The following is a 22,996-nucleotide window of genomic DNA, read 5'->3' as shown; positions in this document are numbered from 1 at the left end:
CACGGACCAGATTTGGAGCTTGAGTTTGACACCCCTGCCTTACACTATTTCTGACAAATGGCAGTCCAATCTCTTCTTGAAAGTCTCAAGTGATGAAGCTCCCACAACTTCCGAAGGCAACTTCTGTTCCATGGGTTGATTGTTCTCACTGTCAGAAAGTTCCTCCTTATTTCTAGGTTGAATCTCTCCTTGTTCAGTTTCCATCCATTATTCCTTGTCTGGCCTTCAGGTGTCTTGGAGAATAACCTGACCCCTTTCTCTCTGTGGCAGCCCTTCAAATATTAGAAGACTGCTATCATGTCTCCCCTGGTCCTTCTCTTCACTGGACTAGCCATGCCCAATTCCTGTAACTGTAAGGGGTGGACTTTCAGAGAAAGGAAAATCCTGCTGTCAGCGTTCCAAGTATCATGCAGAATTAAATCAGAGTCCAAGGCAAACCTTTCCTTAAAGTTCCAATTTAATAAGTCAGACATGTTGGTACATCTGTGGAATCCCAATTCTGGAAGTTACCTAGGATTCCCACCCAGTTGAAAGTTCGTGATCTTGTCCCCACACCCACAAATCCATCACATGCTCCAATCTTCTTCTTCCATGCTGGCATCTCCACCCTGCTGGTTCCGGTCAGGTGTCGAGGTGCGGAGACAAAGAATAACCTTGAGCTTCTAGAAAGGAATTTTTTATTTTGAAAACAACACATTCTACCCATTGCTATCCCCCCCCCCCTAATGAATATGCATACTAAAAATGAAGCTAGAAGAGAGAGTGTGGCAGGCCAAAGATTCTTAAGGAACCGCTGCAGGCCTGACACCTGCCTTTTAACAATCCAAATCATTCATTAGCAAACCTGCCAAAAAATGCAGATATGGGAGAGAGGAATCCACCTCTAGACTCAATTTAGTTCCTCAGACCTGTGCCAATATTTCTCATATTAGGCCAGCAATCTAACTTGGCACGAAGAACTTTCATACAGTTGTCAGAGCCTTATTTTATTTTACAGGAATGATGCAAAGATAGAAGGGTCTGTAGGAGGAGGAAGGAAGCATTCTTGTGATTTTCTGGGTTATAACTTCTCCCCCCTGCCCTTTTTTTTTTTTAAATAGACATTGAAGAAAGTGAGTGAATTCAAAGTTAAGGTGGACCGGGAGAAGGTCATCAAGTGTCTGGAACTGTTGAGCTGCCTCATCAAAATAGTGACTCAACAGGTATGTGTGTCACTCTTAACTATCTGATTCTTCTTTGCAATGCCAGTATTTGCCTCTTTATATTCGCTGCTCACAAAGTTTTCCTTGGACTTAAAAGTCATTGTTCTATTTTTTGTTTGTTTAGGAATTCTTTGGACTAAAGTAAGCTTTAGTCACTGAGCGGTGGCTCAGTGGCTAAGACCCTGAGCTTGTCGATCAGAAAGGTCGGTAGTTCGGCAGTTCAAATCCTGAGCCCCGTCTAACGGAGTGAGCCCCCGTTACTTGTCCCAGCTTCTGCCAACCTAGCAGTTTGAAAGCATGTAAAAATGCAAGTAGAAAAATAGGAACCACCTTTGGTGGGAAGGTAACAGTGTTCCGTGCACCTTCGCTATTTAGTCATGCTGGCCACATGACCACATCTTTGGCTTATTGGCAGACATTTCATTAACTTACAGGCTCTTGTACTGATGATGTTACCTAGTTGGGCAATGAAACATCTGCAACTAAACAACCAAGCTTAGAGAGCACCTAAAACTCTAAAGTTAGCATCCCTTCATTGAATTAACTCTGGGTCAATATTCATGCAGTAGCAATAGCAATAGCACTTAAACTTACTGTGTTTTCCTGAAAATAAGACAGGTTTTGACCCCCCCCCCCCAAATAAGCACGGCCTTATTTTGGGGGAGATCTTATTATTTTTGAGGTGCAGGAGGCAGTGAGCGTGGTCACCTCATGGCTGCTGCTATGTTGCAATATTTTTTGGGAGGGCTTATTTTAGTCCATGTGCTCAAAAGTCCGATTGGGCTTATTATTTGGGAAGGTCTTATTTTGGGGGAAACAGTTGTTTTCCAAGCAAAACCCAGTATTCTTGTGTCCCTATCAAGTTTCTATAGAGATGCCGACAAGGTTTTTGGATTGGATTACGCTCTAAGGATGCATGTTTGGTTTTGAGGGCAAGTATTGCATTGTGAATCCAGGGATCAGACTGGTTGACTGTGTGATCCCTACTGGGACCACACACACAATGAGCCATTCATTGATAGAATAAGTGAATCATTCATTCACATCCTTTTCTCAATGAATTTGCAGGGAAAAGAGAGCAACTCTGCTTTCTATAAGCCACCACTTTAAGCGGCTTCTTTATTGAATGCAATTCTAGTATTCTTCTATTTACTTTTCAGGCATTCAGCATAGATCTGACTGAGCTTCGTGGCGTGCTCCAGACTCTGGGTCAGCAGGAACATTTTGAGAAGTCCATACAACTTGACAACATGTACTGGAATGTTATGAAACTCCTGGGATTTAAGTAAGTTATAGAGCCAGTTTGGTGTCATGGTTAAAGCACCATGCTAGAAAAGCCAGGAAACAGAGAGTTCTAGTTCCACCTTCAGCACAAAGTCAGCTGGGTGACCTTGGACCAGTCACTCTCTCTCAGCCCTAGGAAGAAGGCAAGTGGAGCCGTTTCTGAAGTTTTATCAAGAAAACCTCAGGAATTAGAGTAGTTGCCAGGGGTCAATACAAACATGAAGGCACATACACAGACATAGAAGGAAAAGCTGCCTGCTCCTTGCAACCCCTGGGCCCTCCTGATCAGGCATGTTAATTTTGGGAAATGAACTTGGAAATTAACACAGTTCACAAAAATGTAACCCCTTGAAGAAAAGAAAAGCTGCAATTGCAACCCCCAGGTGTTGTAGTCCTGCTGATTGTGGCCCTTAACATTTCTCCCCCTCCCCGGTTCCCCTAACACTCAGGTGTCAAACTCGCCTTGGCACATTGCCATCATGTGACATATTGAGACATTTTTTCCCCTTTGCGGAGCTGGAGGTGGGCATGGCCAGTTTGACAGCCCTGCCTTAACAGAATGTTTTGGCCCGTTTGATCAGAATCAATTCTGAATGCTCAGTTTATAACGTCTGCTTCTTAAAACTTCATGGATGATCTTAAAAAGAAAAGGCTAATTGATGATGGAAGGCCCTGTTAGTGTGGTTGATGGGAGTTGTAGTTTAATACCGTTTCCCTCCGAAAATAGGACAGGGTCTTATTTTATTTTGACCCCTGAAATAAGCGCTGGGCCTTATTTTCAGGGAGGTCTTGTTATTTTTGAGGTGCAGGAGGTGACGAACGTGGTCACCTCATGGCTGCTGCTTTGTTGCAATATTTTCAGGGAGGGCTTATTTTAGCACATGCACTCAAAAGTGCTTATTATCCAGGGAGGTCTTATTTTAGGGAAACAGGGTATATACCTAGAACCTAGAACTAAGGAGAAAATTCCTGACAGAACCATTAATCAGTGGAACAGCTTGCCTCCAGAAGTTGTGAATGCTCCAACACTGGAAGTTTTTAGGAAGAGATTGGATAACCATTTGTCTGAAATGGAATAGGGTTTCCTGTCTAAGCAGGGGGTTGGACTAGAAGATCTCCAAGGTCCCTTCCAATGCTGTTATTCTAAGTAATACATTGAGAAGCATTAGATTAGGGCAGTGTTTCGCTACTTTAGCAATTTAAAGTTGTGTGGACTAACTCCTAGAATTCCCCGGCCATCCATGTACCCCGTTTCCCTGAAAATAAGACCTCCCCAGATAATAAGCCCAATTGGACTTCTGAGTGCATGTGCTAAAATAAGCCCTCCCCTGAAAATAAGCCCTCCCCGAAAATATTGCAACACAGCGGCAGCCATGAAGTGACCACGCTCGCCGCCTCCTGCACCTCAAAAATAATAAGACCTCCCTGAAAATAAGGCCAAGGACTTATTTCGGGAGTCAAAAGAAAGTAAGACCCTGTCTTATTTTCGGGAAAACATGGTAGGGGAATTCTGGGAGTTGAAGTCCACGCCTCTTAAAAGTGGCTGAGATTGAGAAACGCTGCATTAAGACTAAGCAGTGGATGTCACAGGTCCTTTCCTGTTCTTGATTTGCAGGCGGCCTGTGAAGGTGAAAGTTTCTGTACAGCCCGCAAACGGAACTGTGGTTGAGTCCCTAAAGCGGAAGAAAAAGGGATTTCTTCCAGCCACCAAGAAACGTCAGAACCGCAAGAAAGCCCAGCCCGGTCAGTCCAAGGAGAACGGTCCCGAGAGCAGCAGCAATATCCCTGCTGTTGGTGAGGCCAAGGGTCCCTCAGAAGGAAAGAAGAGAAAAAGGAGGAAGAGGAAGAAGCGAGGGGCGGAAGAGGGTGAGAGGAAAACGTTTGAGCGGGGTCCTCCAGCGAAGAAGGCAGCTCAGTCCCCGGGGACCACGAAAGGAGCTGCTGGGCCACATGGCCACATGAAGAAGAAAAAGCAGCAACGCAAGGGGAAGAAAAAGGCGACCGACTGAATTTCGGGGGACCGATGAGACTGTTTTTATCAACTTCTGGGAAATGTGTTTTGAAAGTTGCTGGGGAAATCTGCTCCTGGATTCCAGCTGGAGGAATTAAAGCTGGTCTGTTGAATTATTTTGAACTTGGACTCCATCGCCATAAACAGTCTTGGGACTTCCTACCTGTGAGGCCAGGAACAATTTCCCCTCTCCTAATTCACGTCATCTGGCGTGGCTTCCAAAAGAGCCAAGCTGCAAACGGCATAACACATTCTGGATTTAGATGTGTGAATGAGTTTTAATTTGATGATCCCAGCAGTGTAATTTATGAGTTGCTCCTGGAAAACGAGGTGCTTTGGAGAAAACTCCATTGTAATGTGTGGATCAGTTCCATCTCCTTGGTTTTAATAATAATAGGAGGCATCACGCGATGATGTTAAAGATATGTTGCTTTGGTTAATTGGAGTTAAATGGCAGAAGTTATATTTCTGAATAAAAAAAATATTTTTTAAAACCTTTATAAAATTAAGACTAAAATGACATGCCTTGGCTCGGGTGTGTTTGAAAAATTTGTACTTTTTGCACGTCTGTCTCAGAATGGGTGACACTTCTTACAATAAACAGACAGTGTGTAAATTCAGAAAAAGCATTGAATGTTTATGGCACCTGGCTCCAAATGACTCTGAGCTGTTAGTAGCATTTCAGAGTACCTTAATCTGGGCAGTATACTTCAGAAAGGTACTGTATTTATTTTGCAACAGTTTATACCTTACTATCCCATGAAGGGGACACGGTGGATCAGCGGCTAAGACACTGAGCTTGTCGATCAGGCAGTTCGGCGGTTTGAATCCCTAGTCCCGTGTAACAGAGTGAGCTCCCGTTACTTGTCCCAGCTTCTGCCAACCTAGCAGTTCGAAAGCATGTAGAAAATGCAAGTAGAAAAATAGGGACCACTTTGGTGGGGAGGTAACAGCATTCCGTGCACCTTTGGAGTTTAGTCATGCCGGTCACATGACCACGAAGATGTCTTTGGACAGCGCTGGCTCTTCAGCTTTGAAACGGAGATGAGCACCACTCCTTAGAGTCGGGAACTTAGAGCAGGCATTGGAAAAGCTAATGGGATAGGGTAAAGTTCCCTTCGCACATATGTGCTAGTTGTTCCCGACTCTAAGGGGTGGTGCTCATCTCCGTTTCAAGGCGAGGGAAGTCATAGAAGATCTACGGCCAATATATTCTCCCCCTTCTTCAGTTTTTTTCTGTTGAACAGTGGAAACAAGGGTATTCTTGTTTCTACCTTAAAGGAAACAACTGTTTGCAAATAGCAGATTGACTCCTGAGTCAACATGAAGGGGACTGGAGCGTGCTCCGCGGGACCGCGGCTCACGCTGTGCGATCCCTCCTCCGCGATCCCTCTAGCCTCCCTCCTGCGCACGTCCCATTCCCCGCCTTCCTAAGTCAACATGAAGGGGACCACGGAGCGTGCTCCGCGGGATCGCGGCTCACGCTGCGCGATCCCTCCTCTGCGATCCCTCCAACCTCCCTCCTGCGCACGTCCCATTCCCCGCCTTCCTAAGTCAACATGAAGGGGACTGCGGAGCGTGCTCCGCGGGACCGCAGCTCACGCTCCGCGGTCCCCTTCATGTTGACTTAGGAAGGCGGGGAATGGGACATGCGCAGGAGGGAGGCTGAGGATAGAGGAGCCTCCTGCACACGTCCCATTCCCCTCCTTCCTGACTCCTGAGTCAACATGAAGGGGACCACGGAGCGCTCCCATTCCCGACCACGTGTGCAGAAGGTTCCTCAGCGCCTTTTCCCTTTTTAAAAAAATTTTCATGATGAGAGCGGTGCGGCCTTGCCTCCCCTGCCTCCCCTGCCCGCACGTCCCTGAATCGCTGCAGTTGTTAAATTAGTAACACAGTTGTTAAGTGAATCTGGCTTCCCCATTGCCAAGCGTCTTGTTAGAAGGTCACAAAAGGCGATCACAAAACCCCAGAATGCTGCAACCGTCATAATACGAGTCAGTTGTCAAGCATCTGGATTTTAATCATATGACCATGGGGGTGCTGCAACGGTTGTGTAAAATAGTCATAAATTGCTTTTTTCAGCGCCATTGTAACTGAACCAGTGGTGTGTTGCTACCGGTTCGGATCGGTTTGGCCAAACTGGTACTAGTTTGGCAGCTTGGGTCGCTGGAACCGGCAGCGACCCAGGCCTGCCATGCCCTCAAACCGGTTCCCTGGATGGTGCCATTGGCGCCGCCATCTTGTTTTTCAGTTCTGCGCGTGCGCAGGACAATTTTAATTGCACTGCACATGCGCAGGCAGCGCATATCAAGAGCATGCACATGCGCGAACCAGCATTAGTGCCTGCCAGAACCCACCCCTGCTTTGAACAGCCCCTAAACTCTTCTAAACCGAGGACTCCCTGAAATGCTCTTGGCCCTTATTCTCATATAAATATACAATGACAGGAAGCAGTTTGTGAAAGCGAATTGCATTTATTTTTTTGTGGTTGTCACTTGTGGAATAGTGAATCTTAGAATTGTTGAATCGGAGGGGAAGCTTTCTGAAGGAGGTCCATCTAGTTCAAATTGTGTTCCTATAAATAGGAACTGATTTCTCGAGAGATAGCCTAGTAAGTGGAACACTTCCATTGTAGGTTCCCCTCTTTCAGAACAATCAGTCTCACGAGGTCAGGATGGCAAAAGACGATAAAAACGAAAATTCCTGTTTTAGATTTGTACCCTTGTACAGCAGCTCAGTGAAATAAGCCAAAAAAGTATGAAGGAAAAATCTAATGAGAAGCATTCCATGGCTTTAGTCCTCTGAAAGATTCCAAGAATTGGTCCAATTCCTTGCTACAACCTTCGTAAAAACCTCAATCTTGGCCTCCTTATACAGCTTTTTTGAAAGTAAGGAAAGTATTACTTATACCAGGGGTCAGCAAACTGCCGCTGTGGAGCCACATGTGGCTCTTTCCTCCCTCTGCTGTGGCTCCGTCACCGATCAGCGCCACAATTTTGAGAGGAGCTTCCAGTGGGGGGGGCAGGGGGGGGAGAGAAGCACAGTGTGCCAGGAGAAGACTCTATGGCAAGGGGAGGGTTTTCCAGTTTTCTCCACAATTGATAGGGCTTTCGGTTATGACAGATAGAGGGAAAAGTACGCCACGCTAGGAGGAGACTCTATGGTGGGGGAACTGAACTGAACTTCCGGTCAGCTCCAGAATTGAACAGGGGGCTTCCGGTTAGGACCTTTGTGGCTCCCGGTGTTTTCTGTGGGAAACAGGTCCAAATGGCTCTTTGAGTGTTTAAGTTTGCCAACCCCTGGCTTATACAATTGTATGTTCCCTCCTTCAGACAGTGCTGGCTCTTCGGCTTTGAAACAGAGATGAGCACTGCCCCCTAGAGTCTGGAACGACTAGCATGCACGTCTGAGGGGAACCTTTACCTTTATACAGTAATAGGTTTCCTCAGAATTGGCAACTCTTTGATGTGGATTCTAGTTTCCCAACTGCCATTCAGGTCCATATTTTGTAGAAACTGCTGGCCAACTTCTCAGGTTGTGGAAAACCAATAGAAGGAAAGTCCTTCTTAAACACACACACACACAATTTGGCAACCCTCCTCTGCTCTTATCTTGGCAGAAGCTCCCATAGAGACTATGGTAGTTGTATTTCAAAACAAATGTCAACTATTGGGCTCATCCTCATAGTGTAAATTTACACAGTGCAGAGGGCAGAACAGCAGCAATTACAGGAAAAACGAAAACGCCAGCACCCACTGTTTAAATATGTTTTATTTCTTAATTTACATTATGTATGCGTATACATATATATATATATATCTATGTATATATTCATTTATATATATATATTTTGACTGCTTTATTTTTATACTCTGAGATCCATAATCAATTTCACGGTCCTTTAAAAAATAAAATACCCATTTGTTCGATTTTGCTTCTGAAAGAAAATCAGAAAAAACAATTTGAGTCCTGCCTTGTATAACAAGAAAAACATTAGTATCACGCTTCCGTGCTTTCCACTTGTCAAAGTGATCATTAAAACGTCTCTTTTTGTGAAAAGACTGAGAACAAAAATGCCAATTCCTCCAAGTCAGGCCTGGCTGGAAAAGGGAAAGGGGGAGTTGAAAGTGGAGTCACTTCCCATCTTGCTGGGATCTTTGAAAACGAATTAGTCTCATTTGAGGAGGAGAGCTGGGCCGAGGACTTGGATGACTTCCATTCATGACTGAGATTCATAGACAATAAAAAACCGAGGCCCTTTTCATTATTTATGGATGTCTCCTCAAGGAAGATCTTTTTCTTCTACTTTGGTATAACCTCCAAGCCCCGTCACTGGTTTTCATTTGATCAAAGCCTGGTTTAGCATCCCAGGTCAAATATTTTGCCCTAGTTTTACCATTTTGGGGTTCCTTCGAGGTGGCACCTGCCATTTGGGCCAGCAGAGGACCAAAACAAAATGCTCTTTTCTGCTAAAATTGGATTCCGGCGAGCAATCTTGGAGTTTCAGAAGGACTGGCCATATCTATTGGAGTTGATGTGCTGAAGAGTTGACTCTCTTCCTTGGCTGTGGGGTCTCTCGCTGGCATTGTTGGATCCAGCGCTCGGTTAGTCTGCTTGCTTTAGGGGCCGCTTAGATCCCCTCTACTACAATGATTTGGAACGAAGCTACATGCTAAATTGGATCCTAAAAAGAGGGCCGGGAACAATTTTGGGAGATCATGTCAGGGCCGGTGAAGTTTAGGAGCTGGAGCGGGGGTCTCCAACCTTGGCAACTTTAAGCCTGGAGGACTTCAACTTCCAGAATTCTGGGAGTTGAAATCCTCCAGGCTTGAAGTTGCCAAGGTTGGAGACCCCTGAGCTGAAGGATTCCAGACACTGATCCTGCAACATTTTAGCTTCGGAATGAGAGCAACTGAATTGAATGATGCTGCCATGCAAATCTGGATAACGCTACAGGGGAAGGAAAGGAAACAATTCCTCAGTGAACTATCCATGCTGAAGATGAGTTAATGAAAACTCTGTATGCGTGCATGGCACGTGTATGAGAGGAAAATCTATTAAAATCTGCTGTTTGAAAATAACTTGTAGCCAAGAGCCATTTCAGATGGAACCAATTTCTACTCCGTCTCTACTTTTTTGACATCTGGAAGGCTGTCAGTTTCCTGGAGATCTGGGGGAGCAGAGATGAGATAAACAGAGGACTGGTTGAGATTAAGGGGGCTTCGCAGCCATGGGTCCTTTCTCAAAGCCAAAAGGGTGAACTGCCTATCACCACCTCACTTCAATGTCTATGCAAAATTCAGGATGGAATTTTGGGGCCGTTCTCCGCTCTAGCTTGTAAACAGAAAAAACAACCATTCTCTCTTTTAAAAAAGAGAGGGGGGAGGATATTGCCACTGGAAATGGTCAGTTGAGTCATTTTCTTTTTTGGCCTGGAGAATCATTGGCAGAACTGTTGATAGTAAATGCTTGCTGTCATGTCTCTCTATTTCTCAAGAGACTGGGGGGAAAATATCTGACATTCCCCTTGGAAAATTAGAAATCTCCAGTCATGCTGGACCAAAACAACAACAACAACAATTGATAGGTCTGAGGTAGCTCCAGCAGTAAACTGCTAGTGCAAATGACACTCTTAGGTAAAGCAAAAGGAAAAAAAACCAAAACCTATCCAACTAATCCAATCTTTTTGGTGTCTTGCAGGGAAACAATGGTATCCTACTCCTTTATTAAAGAGCAGAAAACGTATCTGGAGAGCTGTAACCAGAAGGAAAAAGCACTGCTTTTTGGGGAGGCTGGTGTAATGTCTTTACCTGAAGACAGGATTGCTGACCAAAGCAAGAGTGTTAAGTAGTGTTAGTTGCTTGCTCCGTTAGCAGAAGTGGGTGTCCTCCTTGGCTGGAATTGAAGTATAGACAGTTCCCCAGATGTCTCTTTTTGGAGATGGGACGATGAAAGAATCAGCACCCTTCCAGATTTAGGAGCAAGTTGTCATCCATGCCTCTGCAGACTACAAGGCATCTTGTGTGCCCAGCAGACACCTTCATTTTGCTGAAACGCCACCAATCCATTGTGTCCGAGAGTCTGGTTTTTCTCTGGCTCCAAGCATGAGTAAGGGGGAGGGATGAGGGGGGGTGTCTTCCACAGGTGCTCATTTTGTGGTTTAGTGGCAGCTACGAAAGATTGCCTTCATTGCCCGAGATGTCAGCTGCGAGGAAGGAAACAAAGAAGAACTGTTAATGTGGGGAGAAGGATACAGATGCTTTCACAGAGAGACAGTCAGATCTATAGCCCATTCTTTTGTACTGGCTTGGACCATTAAAGTGGCCGTGGCCAGAATCCAACAGGCTGCAAATTGCTGGACTGGCTGGAAAAATATATTCAGGTTTCTGTTGAAAGTGTCCCCTCAGACTTGGTGAATAACTGGACATTTAAAGCACAAACCCAATGCTGCATCTTGGGTTTTCCTATTAAAAGAGTACAATGTGGCTCTTTACTACAGAGGGAAGATGTTGACTACTGTATTCTCTCTCTCTCTCTCTCTCTCTCTCTCTCTCTCTCTCTCTCTCTCTCTCTCTCTCTCTCCCTCCCTCCCTCCCTCCCTCCCTCCCTCCCTCCCTCCCTCCCCCCCCCTCTCTCTCTCTCATTTATCTATCTCTATAATCTACCATCTATCTATGTATCCCTATCATTAACTTTTTATATATCTATCTCAGAGATTGTCTCTGTCCTTATCTATCTCTATCTATCATCCATCCATCCATCCATCCATCCATCCATCCATCCATCCATCCATCTATCATCTATCTATCTATTATCTATCTATCTATCTATCTATCTATCTATCTATCTATCTATCTATCTATCATCTATCTATCATCTATCTATCTATCCATCCATCATATTTCTCTCTCTTTTCTATCTCTCTTTTATCTATTATTATCTACTAAGTATTATCAATTATTGATTATCTAACATGACTCTATCATCTCTATTATCTATTATCTATCATCTCTCTATTTCATCTATCTATCTATCTATCTATCTATCTATCTATCTATCTATCTATCATCTATCTATCTATCATCCATCATATTTCTCTCTCTTTTCTATCTCTCTTTTATCTATTATTATCCACTAAATATTATCGATTATCGATTATCTAACATGTCTCTATCATCTCTATTATCAATTATCTCTCTATCTATTTCATCTATCTATCTATCTATCTATCTATCTATCTATCATCTATCTATCTATCTATCTATCTATCTATCCATCCATCCATCCATCCATCCATCCATCCATCCATCTATCATCATCATCTATCACATTTCTCTCTCTTTTCTATCTATCTTTTATCTATTATTATCTATCCTCCCCCCCTTCCCCCCCTCTCATCATCTATCATCTATCTATTATCACATTTATACTCTGCCACAATCTCATAAGACTCTGGGTAGTCCACAAATGTCAAAGTATACAGTAAAAAAACCAAGAACATCCATAAGCCAAGTAAACACCGACTATATTTGGGGGAATATACACACGTAACTCACACTCTAGAAGTTAAATTACAAGTAATCCTCATTCTGTGACCAGCAATTTGATCATTAACCAAAGTGGTTACTAAGAGAAACACTAAAAATTTTATGATCTTACTTAGGATTTCCTTTGCTGTACAGACCTCAAAGGTTGTAAATTTGAGGACCAGAGGCAAAGTTACTTTTTCATCGCCATTGTAACTGAGAAAACTCTCTAAAAACATAGTCACTAAACAAGGACTACTTGTATTTCAAAGAAAAGTGTGTATACCTTTTAATTCATAGCCAAACTTAATTTAGCTTTGCCATAAATTAACGCTGTCACTGTTCACACAATATGTTCAATCGGGTCAAGTAAAAGCTTAGCAGATGCATTCAGACGTGTAGTTCAGTGACACTGTTCTTTATTTTCATTATGTTCAGGTTAATTTATCATTCCCAAATTGCTGAATCCACAAAATGGGCTAATCAAAGTGATGCATGTTGAACAAACTGGCCAACTTGCATGTAAAAACTGTCTGTAATTCAGTTTTTCCTGATGTATATTTTAAAAATTGTTTAGGGGAGAAAATGGACCCTAACCAGGGCATCAACCCATGGTTTAAAATTGATTTTATATCCAAACCTTGGCTAACCAGTCTGGATTAACTTGAAAGCTATATTGTAGTTTATGAAGACTTCCTGATGTTATTTAGCAGGTCAAGCGATGAGATTTCATCTGCGGTCAAAATTGTCATTTTATTTCAACAGGCTATTAACTGTTCATCTGAATGCAGCTATCTTATTGCAAGTAACCTGTCATCATAAAATTGCCTTTTTGGGGGAGGGGGGGAAAAACCCAAAACAGGATCAACTAGACTTCCAAGCAGGCCATGGAAATTCCTAGAATTCTTAGGATGCTTTTACATATTGCCTTTGTTACTTACCGCGTCTTAAACTTTAACTGAGGTTGGAGGCATCATAAGTTGGTTTACCCTGGGGAAAAAGAAATGGAATTGTCATGTTTCAAGCTTTTTTTTCACAACATGCATACACAAGCATACAATCATATGTCCACTAGGACTCCAAGATCCCTTTCACAGTTACTACTGTTGAGCAAGGTACCACCTATAATGCACAGGTACAGTATAGGTGGTACCTTGCTCAACAGTAGTAACTGTGAAAGGGATCTTGGAGTCCTTAGTGGACAACCATTTAAATATGAGCCAGCAGTGTGCAGGAGCTGCCAAAAAAGCCAACACAGTTCTAGGCTGCATCAACAGAGGGATAGAATCAAGATCACGTGAAGTGTTAATACCACTTTATAATGCCTTGGTAAGGCCACACTTGGAATACTGCATTCAGTTCTGGTCACCACGAGGTAGAAAAGACTCTAGAAAGAGTGCAGAGAAGAGCAACAAAGATGATTAGGGGACTGGAGACTAAAACAGTCCCCTAATCATCTTTGTTGCTCTTCTCTGCACTCTTTCCTTTGATGGCAAGCTGTTCCATTGGTTGATTGTTCTCACTGTCAGAAACTTATTTCTAGATTGAATATTTCCTTGATCAATTTCCATCCATTATTCCCTGCCTGATCTTGAGGTGCCTTGGAAAGTAGCTTGACCCCTTCCTCTCTGTGGCAGCCCTTCAAATATTGGAACACTGCTATCATGTCTCCCCTGGTTCTTCTCTTCACTAGACTACCCATGCCCAGTTCCTGCAACTGTTCTTCATATGTTTTAGCCTCCAGTCCCCTAATCATCCTGGCTGCTCTTCTCTGCACTTTTTCTAGAGTCTCAACATCTTTTTTTATAGTGTGGTGACCAAAACTGGATGCCGTACTCTAGATGTGGTCTCACTAAGGCTTTAGGGAGTGGTATTAGTACCTCACTTGATCTTGATTGTATCCCTATGTTAAGGTGAGCTGGGCTGAGAGTAAGTGACTGGCTCAAAGTCACCCAGCTGGCTTTCACTGACCCAGATGGGACTTGAACTCACGATCTTTCACTTTTTAGCCTTAATGACTAGACAAAACTGGGCCTTGGAGTTGCCAAATTGGCAATTGGGACCACAACATCCGTTACTAAGTGAGGAGATTGTTAAATGAGTCATGCTTAATTTCATAACCATTTTTGCTGCAGTCATTAATCAAAACACTGGCTATTCAGCAAACTTTGCTTCCCCCTTTGTCTCTGCTTGCTAGAAGCCAGCTGGGATGGTTGCAAGTGGTGATCACACGGCCTCAGGACACTGCCACTGTTGTAAATATAGGCTGCTTGCCAAATGTCCCAATATTGATCATGTGATCACCGGGATGGGGAGGTGGTTGTAAGTGCTAGGGCTGGCTGTAAGTCACTTTTTTCAATGCCGCTGTAACTTTGAATGGTTGCTGATGAATGGCTGTAAACAGAGCACTATCTCTAATGCCCATTGCTCTGGCCACACTGGGTGGGATTATATTATAGTCCAAAACTACATATTGGTTGTAAGCTTTCCTGAGTTGTTTTATCATAGGTACTTAAATAAATAAATAATCTGTAAATTTCATTTTCTTATTTTTTTGCAAATCTCTCAGATTCAGTTCATTAAATCTGGGGATTTCAGATGCCCACCAAAGTTTGTAAATATTTGGCTACACATTTCTCCATACCCACACTTTTGTTCATACACTGTACTTCAAATACGTTCTTCTCCTGTACAATACACTTTTCATGACTGTATGCATTTTTCTACAGATTTTCCCTAATATCTTTTTCTTAATAGAAAAGTATGGCAAAGTAAAATCCAGAAATTGGATTTTATAAGCTTTAGTTTACAAATTGCTCTGCATCCCCCAACTCCTCAATCTCAGTGGAGATCAGGTATTACAGTTTTTAAAAAGATACAATCAGGCAATTAGCAAAGCTCTTAAAAGTTAAAAGTCCCACACGATTTCCACAAAGTATTTTTCTTTTGTCAGGAATAGATTTCTGTTTGGTATAATGGTGTAATGCACACCGATAGCTGCTGTTAGAATGACTACCATAATTTATATATCAAGACTCTCTGCTGTCAAAAGCATATTTTCTCACACTGTCTTACCGAGTCTCAATTTTAATTTTTTAACACCCCCCTCAATCAAATTAAAAGCCTTCAATTCCCAGTATCTGATCTTAGAACACAGAACGTAGGACAATAGCTTGTCATTTTGCCTTCTTTCTTTTCCAAAATAGCATGCCACTTTCTAAATACATCCACAACAAGGATGAAACAAAAAACAACACGGCGTGACGGGTAAGATTAAAAACAGCAACACAACAAAGGAGATATTTAAAGCAGATGCAGTAAAAGCAGACGGCAAAAACTACTGAGCAAAAGAAAAGGCCAAGCTGTAAGTCTGACTCAGTGACAGAAAGAGAAAGGATTTCAAACAAATGGTTGAAAACTAAAAGCCAAAAAAATTGAGAAGAGTAACGCATCTGGATTACACAAATACCGAGTATTATTTTTCTTTAAGTCACACAGGAAGACTCTTAAGCCAGTACTCGTTCTAGGCAGCTGAAAGACCACAAGCCTTGAGGATTAACCTGAAGAAAATGAGGCCTATAAAAGCCACATATTCCTTTTCTATACCGGAATTCTCCAGATGTGTTGAATGGCAACTCCCACCATGGCCAATAAATATGCTTGTCGGAGAGGATGGGAATTGTCCTGTAATACAGGGGTCCCCAACCCCTGGGACGCAGCCCACTACCAACCCACTACCAGCCCTGGTTCCATTTGGAACCAGTCCGTGGAAACGGTGGGCAGGTGTATGAGTGCAGTTCCACTTACCTGGCAGTGGGCACTTGCACTCGCAGACAAAGCTCCATTTGTACAAGTGATAGGCACTCACACGTGTGCAAATAGAGCTACGCTCATGCTGACATCCCCCTTTCCCCCCACACCAGAAAGATTGGGGACCGCTGCTATAATAGAGTTGGAGAACAGCAGAATGGTGGCGATTGCATTAAATTTTTCAGTTAAATTTAGAAGAGCCCCAGAGATGCCAGATAATTCAAGAGGCTGATTGCAAGATGATGTTTGCAATCCTTTCAAAAAAAAAAAATAGTATTTACCCAAACTATCCAAAATCATGTGAGACGAGCAAACCTTACAATTTTACGTTTTGACATCTTTTACAATGGTGCCAAAATCTGTCAAGATTTTAATGTTCTTTCAGAAAATCACAAAACTGTCAAACATTTTATAATCGTGCCAGATTTCAAATGATCCCCCTTTTTTTTTTTTCAAATGGGAAAAGTGCTAATCCAGGATGGTTCTCCAGGGCTTCTGATTTTCTTTCCCTTCCTTCTCCAATCTGGGATGGATGAGATCAAATTATGCATGTTTCATCTTCTATAGAACTAATAATAAGCATCCATAGTAGACCTTGGAAGTCATAATGTTTGCTGCGTATTTCAGAATCTTCTGAATCTTATTCAGTCTAGGAATGACAATTCCAGACAGATCTCTGTTGTTATGACACTTCAATACCTCTAGATGTCTCAAGCTTCTTGGATCAAGTCAACACTGTAGCCTTTAGAAAGTAATGTGGTACCTCGGTACTGAATTGGTTCTGGGAGGCGCGATGCGTACCAAAAACGATGAGTACCAAACAATTTTTTCCCATAAGGAATAAAGTAGTGAGTCACAAGGCAGCCAAGACTGACAAGTTCTAGCTTGTGATTTGAGTACCAAACAAACGATGAGTACTGGCACAAAAGTTTCATGAGACAAAATAAGTTGACTACCAAATTTGATGAATTTCAAAGTAGTTGAATATCAAGCTACCACTGACCCTCCAGTTCTAAACTGTTGAGTAATTAACAAATACTTAAATATAGAATAACAGAGTTGGAAGGGACCTTGGAGGCCTTCTAGTCCAACCCCACTTAGGCATGAAATTCTACACCATTTCAGACAGATGGTTATCTAATTTCTTCTTAAAAACTTCCAGTGTTGGAGCATTTACCACTTCTGGAGGCAAGCTGTTCCACTGATTAATTGTTCTAACTGTCAGGAAGTTTCTCCTCAGTTCTAAGTTGCTTCTCTCCTTGATTAGTTTCCACCCATTGCTTCTTGTTCTACCCTCAGGTGCTTTGGAGAATAGCTTAACTCCCTTTTCTTTGTGGGAACCCCTGAGATATTGGAACACTGCTATCATGTCTCCCTTAGTCCTTTTTTTCATCAAACTAGACATACCCAGTTCCTGCAATCGTTCCTCATATGTTTTAGCCTCCAGTCCCCTAATCATCTTTGTTGCTCTTCTCTGCACTCTTCTAGAGTCTCCACATCTTTTTTACATTGTGGCAATCAAAACTGGATGCAGACCAAAATTGGATGCAGTTTTGATTTAGATGCAAATCTTCCAACCATCTTTCCCAAAAGCCAAATCTTGTTGAAAAGCAGACCGGTCTTTGCCTCAAACTTCTCCATCTCTGTAGAACAGGCACGAGTAACTTTTGTTGGCCAGGGATTGAACTGAACAATTTTGGAGAAGAAACTGAGAAGAAACGATTTCTAGTGGATGCGTCTGATATATGACCAGATGGGACTTCCTGTGACTTTGCTAAGATCTTTTGATGGAAAGATGTTCTTTATGTTTTAAAGCATTAAGCCATTTTTAGGAGTTACAAGTCAATTGCTATTTGCTATCTCCCTCAGAGTAGTGGGAAACCCCTATGGTTAATTTGGCAATTAGGTACAGGAGAAGTACTGCAGAGCGTCTACAAGAATCGGTTTGAGGGCGGGTATCAGGGGTGGGCTGCTGGGGGTTCGCAAGGTTTCAGGAGAACTTCTAGCTAACATTCTGTGCAGTTTGGAGAACCGCCAAATCCCACTCTTGGCTGGCCCCACCCACCCCACCCTGCCCCTCCCAGGAGTCCTCACATGGCGCATTTTGGATGCAGGTAAGCGCACGGTGTGCGTGGAGGCTCAGGAAGGGCGAAAAACAGACCTACTGGAAGTCTGGGAAGGCGGGAAATGGGCCCATTTCTGGCCTCCAGAGCCTGGGGAGGCTGTTTTCGCCCTCCCGGAGGCGCGATGAAACCCTTTGGAGCCCAAGGAGGCAAGAACACCCCTCCCCCACTGCTGTGGTGCAGAAGGCCAACTAGGCCACGCCCACCATGACCATGCCCACCCAGCAACCGAGCAGAGAACCCCTTGCTAAAAATTTTGAAGCCCACCCCTGGTATGTAACCTGGAATCACAGAACTCCCAAACTGGTTCCGGGAGATTTGCAAACGCTTTTGTTCTTCTCAAGGTAGAAGAACCGTTAGGCTTTTTGCTGCTTCCTCCCTGACCAGGAACTAGCTCCAAATCTCTTTTATTTGAGCAGCAGGAGGAAAAATAAACCCTTGAAATCTGGAACGGCTCCTTTTCTTTTCCTTTGTTTTTTACTAAAGCCTATTCACGTTTTTAAAGCCTCTCTGCATTCTCTCCGCGTACTGTCGCTACCTGCAGAAATTCTCAGAATTTTTCCCCACCGCAAGTGACTAAATCTTATTCCACAATTATTGTGTGCTTTTATAATGAAGGATTTATCGCAGCTGTTATTTTAACCTAGCCTAACGCTCCAAAATGAGTCATTAAGTATTATTTAATGGAATGAAGAACAGGATCTAATTCAACACCATGCAAGGTTCACTCAAGAACCCGCAGGCTGTGTTTGCATTTACACACATACTTCTTCCGCCGGTAAACTGGTTTCATCCGAACATTATAATCTATTTTAATAATACCATGGTCCCATTATCCTTTTCTTTTGCCCCCCTGCCCCATGAGTCTTAATTTCTTAAATGCTACAGTGTAATAAAATTGCCAAAAGAATCCTGCACACAGGTTTTTCTATACAGGTCGTATGTTTAAAGGTAAAAGTAAAGGTTCCCCTCGCACATATGTGCTAGTCGTTCCCGACTCTAGGGGGCAGTGCTCATCTCTGTTTCTAAGCCGAAGACCCAGCACTGTCTGAAGACATCTCCGTGGTCATATGGCCGGCATGACTAAACGCCAAAGACGCACGAAATGCTGTTACCTTCCCACCAAAGGTGATTCCTATTTTTCTACTTGCATTTTTACATGCTTTCGAACTACTAGGTTGGCAGAAGCTGGGAGAAGTAACGGGAGCTCACTCAGTTACGCGGTGCTTGGGATTCGGACCACCAGAACTGCAGACCTTTCTGATCAACAAGCTCAGTGTCTTAGCCACTGAGCCACAGCGTCCCTTTATTACAAGCAAGCAAACAAATGGAAAATTAAAATGAACACAGAAAAAAAAGGAAAGAGAATGGGAACAACTGAAACAATTTGAGAACTGGAATTTCCCTGAACTTAGGATACCATCCTATGGGGAGACTGGACTTTACAAAAACCAAGCTCTGCTTCTCCAAGATTAGTGATAAAAGTCCAGTCTTGGAAACAAAACTTCAGTTTTAGAAGGCTTCACAGGTTGTAGAAGGGTTCTTAGTAGGGGTCCTTGGTGCTCTCGGAGCTAGGTAACTAGGTAACATCATCAGTGCTAGTAAGGCATGTGGTTTGCTTTCATTTTACAGTATATATACTAATGGCCTGCCCTGTCAATGTTGGTGGGACTAGTCTTGTAGGTTCTTTAGCTGAACTGTTTACTGTCAGCTTGTTTGACAATTCCTTGATTGAGGTATGTTCCAATCAATCAAGAAGTAAATCCAGAGTGGATATCCCTGTCTACAATTGAATGATGGGGAAAATGCTCATCACCCCCAAAGCTCTGCTTTGCATCTTTCTTTCTTTCTTTCTTTCTTTCTTTCTTTCTTTCTTTCTTTCTTTCTTTCTTTCCTTCCTTCTTTCTTTTTCTTCTTTCTTTCTTTCTTTCTCTCTCTCTCTTTCTTCTTTCTTTCTTTCTTTCTTCTTTCTTTCTTTCTTTCTTTTTCTTTCTCTCTCTCTCTCTCTCCCTCCCTTCTTTTAAATGGTAGTTGCTTCTTTCATTAATTGTGTTTTTCAATTCTTGAAATACAGCAGCAATAGTTCCCGCAAGGGGCCGGCCAAGATACAATATGGTTGTTTTCACCCTATATGCTTAACCCAGTTATTGGGTTTTTGGGCTAAGCCATGCTCACTTATGACAACAACAAAAAGACCTAGCCAACATTAAGATTAACCGAGCACAGGATGCTGTGGAAATAACCTAATTAAACATGGTGTATGAATGGTTTTTCGGGAAAAAAAGGCATATTCTTTCTATGGACTCATTACTCATCACTAGTTCCACTTCTCAAGAATGATAATCACAGTTCAATACAGTTTCTGAAAAAAAATAGTAGCCCTTGGACTACCTTGTAAATATGGAGGTAGTCTTTGACTTACAACCGTTCATTGAGCAACCATTCAAAATTATAATGGCATGGAGAAAAGTGATTTATGACCAGTCCTAAGACTTACGAGTCGACCATTGCTGCATCCCCATGGCCATCCCAATTCAGCACTTGGGGATTGGCCTGTATTTACACTGGTCGTAGCATCCTGGGGTCGTGTGATCCTTATTTGCCACCTCCACAGTAGGCTTCGGACAAGCAAAGTCAATGCGGGAAGCTGGTTTTGCTTAATGAACACATGATTCATTTAACAACTGCAGCGATTCACTTAACAGTCATAGCAAAAAGGTCATTAAACTGGATGTGATTCATGTAAAAACTGCCGTGCTTAGTGTCACGTATGTACTTGCCCGCCTTTAACTAAACTCCATTGGCCCAATCACTGTGATGGCCGCCTTCCCTGTCAATCAGCCAGTGATTGGGCCAATGGAGTTTAGTTAAAGGCGGGCAAGTTTTGAAGAATTCTATTGGTTGTGGCTCTGACAGCTAGGGGTATAAAAGAGCTGTCAGAACGACTGTTGGTGCTCGCGTCTGTTAGGTTCTGAAATAAACGGTTGTACAAGCAAAGAGCCTCATGTTTGCCTCAAGCGCCTGAGATAAAACACTTAGCAGTGGCAATTCTGGTCCCAATTGTGGTCATATGTCAAGGACCACCTATATTATCATTTACAGGTTAAAAATGATTACATTTAAATAGATTTCATGTGCTCAAAAGTCAGGTGGAACAAATTCACCAGTGAGCATTTAAGGAAGAGACATGAACCAAATTAGATCATTTTATACATCTGTAATCTATATGCAATTTGTTGCTAGTCCTTATAATTTCTTCCTCCTCTTATTCTGTTCTTTGCTGTTGATTTTTTTCCAACCTTCTCCATCATTTTCCTGGGAGCCTCGTCTTCTTTCCCTATTCGCCCAAATTTGTTTATTTCTTCTTGTCTTGGCTCTTTGTTCCCACTATTGTCACCAAACTTCTGTTACAATTTTACTTATTTCCCTAATGTTCAATTTGGACACCGAATCTGTTTTGCTTCGACAATTTTAAGAGGGAGTAATTCAGGACCGCAGTTGAGTTGTGCTCTGTTTTTTCCTCCCAGAGAATCACAAGAGGACTAAAAAACCATACTAAAAAAGAGAAGGAAAATCAACATTCTGTTCCGTTCTCCTCAGGCAATGGAGTTTAAAGGATAGTTAAACAACCCATCATTAAGCATCTGGGTGCTGGAAGCACAAGATCAAACTTTCCTGAAGTTCCAATTGGAAACTGACAGCAGGGGGCTATTTTAGAGGCCAACAGACTTATAGTTTTCTAAAACCTCCTCCTTCTATTTGAAGGAGAATTAATATTTGCTAACCAATCATTCATGTGAAGTTCTCAAAACCTACCAAGAGTGGATCCGCGATCACTCTGGCTAGTTCCTTTAGCGCTCTGGTATATTAAAGTGCTTGGTTCTGGAGACCCTGAATGTGTTTAAATTGTTTACTCTGCCCTGCGGATTGTGTTTGGTTCTGGTTTCACTACCCTCCAACTTTCAACCTAGTTAAAAGACCTCCTGTTGGGTCTGGTGAGGCCCTTGAAACCAAGAAATAAAGATAAATTTCCTGCCAGAGAACAATTAATCAGTGGAACAGCTTGCCTTCAGAAGTTGTGGATGCTGCACTGGAGGTTTTTAAGAAGAGATTGGACAGACTTTTGTCTAAAATGATATAGGATCTCCTGCTGGGCAGGAAGTTGGAGTAGAAGACCTCCAAGGTTCCTTCCAACTCTGTTAGTCTGTTATTCCAGGAACCTTTAGTGAAGATATGCCACTATTATTGTGGCATAAGCCCTTCCTGTTGATACCATCTGTATGGACCGTTGTTGACTTGCAGGAACCTGTTTTCTCCTCTCGTGCCATGACCTTCATCTGGAAAACTACCTGTATTTCTATCTGCTTCACCTTCCTGAAGGCACTGCAGTCTCCAGTGATTCTTTCAGTACTTCTCATCCTGGGTCACTCATCCCAATATGGATTAAGCGAAAAACCTAGTTGCTGTCTTTAAACAGTCTTGGCAACCGGTCCAGGTGGTTCTGTGCCTGGAGGACAACCCTTCCTGCAATAGCATATTCAAGGATCCTTGGTGCTCTCTGAGCTTGGTTGTTTCATTACCCAAATTGGTTAACATCATCAGTGTATTCCGTCTGCAGACCAGCTACTGGGCTCACCTTAATAGGGAATGTCCTGTTTTTGGTTTTGTTTTGTTTTATGGGCGAAAATGTCACCTATCTTTAAAAAGATATGTTTTATGACACACCAATAAAATAAAGATTGTCTTGGTGTCATCCAGGGCTAAATATATGATCTCTGTATAATCTAGCTAAAAGTATGTCTGGAAGGACACCCAGGCGTTTTAGCATTTATCAACAGCTGATTTTAAATATGATTAGAGGGTAGCAAAGAGCTATTACTAGGTATTATTTAATCTCAACAATCCCAGATTTATAAATAATAGGTCTTCTCATTCTCTGCTGGTTTAGGTCAGTCAGTGTATATTTAAAAAAAATCCATGCCCAGATTTATTTCTTAGCAAATCCTGTGACTCCAACGTGTCCCTTTTAGTGACATT

At 42.7% G+C, this 22,996-nt stretch overlaps 2 protein-coding genes across 3 annotated transcripts in view; one reads left to right on the top strand and one right to left on the bottom strand.

The window, feature by feature from the left end:
- The window catches only part of MYBBP1A (MYB binding protein 1a), a 93,383-nt gene extending 88,260 nt beyond the window's left edge, over positions 1-5,123 (top strand). The window contains exons 25-27 of the mRNA XM_081941405.1: positions 1,101-1,202; positions 2,363-2,487; positions 4,102-5,123. Coding sequence (XP_081797531.1) covers positions 1,101-1,202; positions 2,363-2,487; positions 4,102-4,495 — 621 coding nt within the window. The 3' untranslated portion in view covers positions 4,496-5,123. The remainder of the gene's footprint in view (positions 1-1,100; positions 1,203-2,362; positions 2,488-4,101) is intronic.
- A 3,130-nt stretch (positions 5,124-8,253) lies between these two features.
- Positions 8,254-22,996, bottom strand: part of LOC309386146 (sphingosine-1-phosphate transporter SPNS2-like) — a 149,198-nt gene continuing 134,455 nt past the window's right edge. Inside the window, exons 12-14 of one of the 2 annotated variants that reach the window (XR_014174354.1) lie at positions 12,968-13,016; positions 9,352-10,705; positions 8,254-9,288 (exon numbers count right to left, since the gene is read on the bottom strand). Coding sequence is in view for 1 of the 2 variants with exons in the window: in XM_081941211.1 (XP_081797337.1) it covers positions 12,974-13,016 (43 nt within the window). In the remaining variant the exon portion in view is untranslated. Of the gene's footprint in view, positions 9,289-9,309; positions 10,706-12,967; positions 13,017-22,996 lie in introns of those variants that run through there. The other variant, XM_081941211.1, reaches the window with a different exon arrangement.

This window comes from Natrix helvetica (assembly GCF_964273705.1).
Source record: "Natrix helvetica genome assembly, chromosome: 2".
NCBI classification, from domain to species: Eukaryota; Metazoa; Chordata; class Lepidosauria; order Squamata; family Natricidae; genus Natrix; species Natrix helvetica.
Note: the sequence above shows the minus strand (reverse complement) of the source record. Positions and strands in the feature narration are given on the sequence as shown.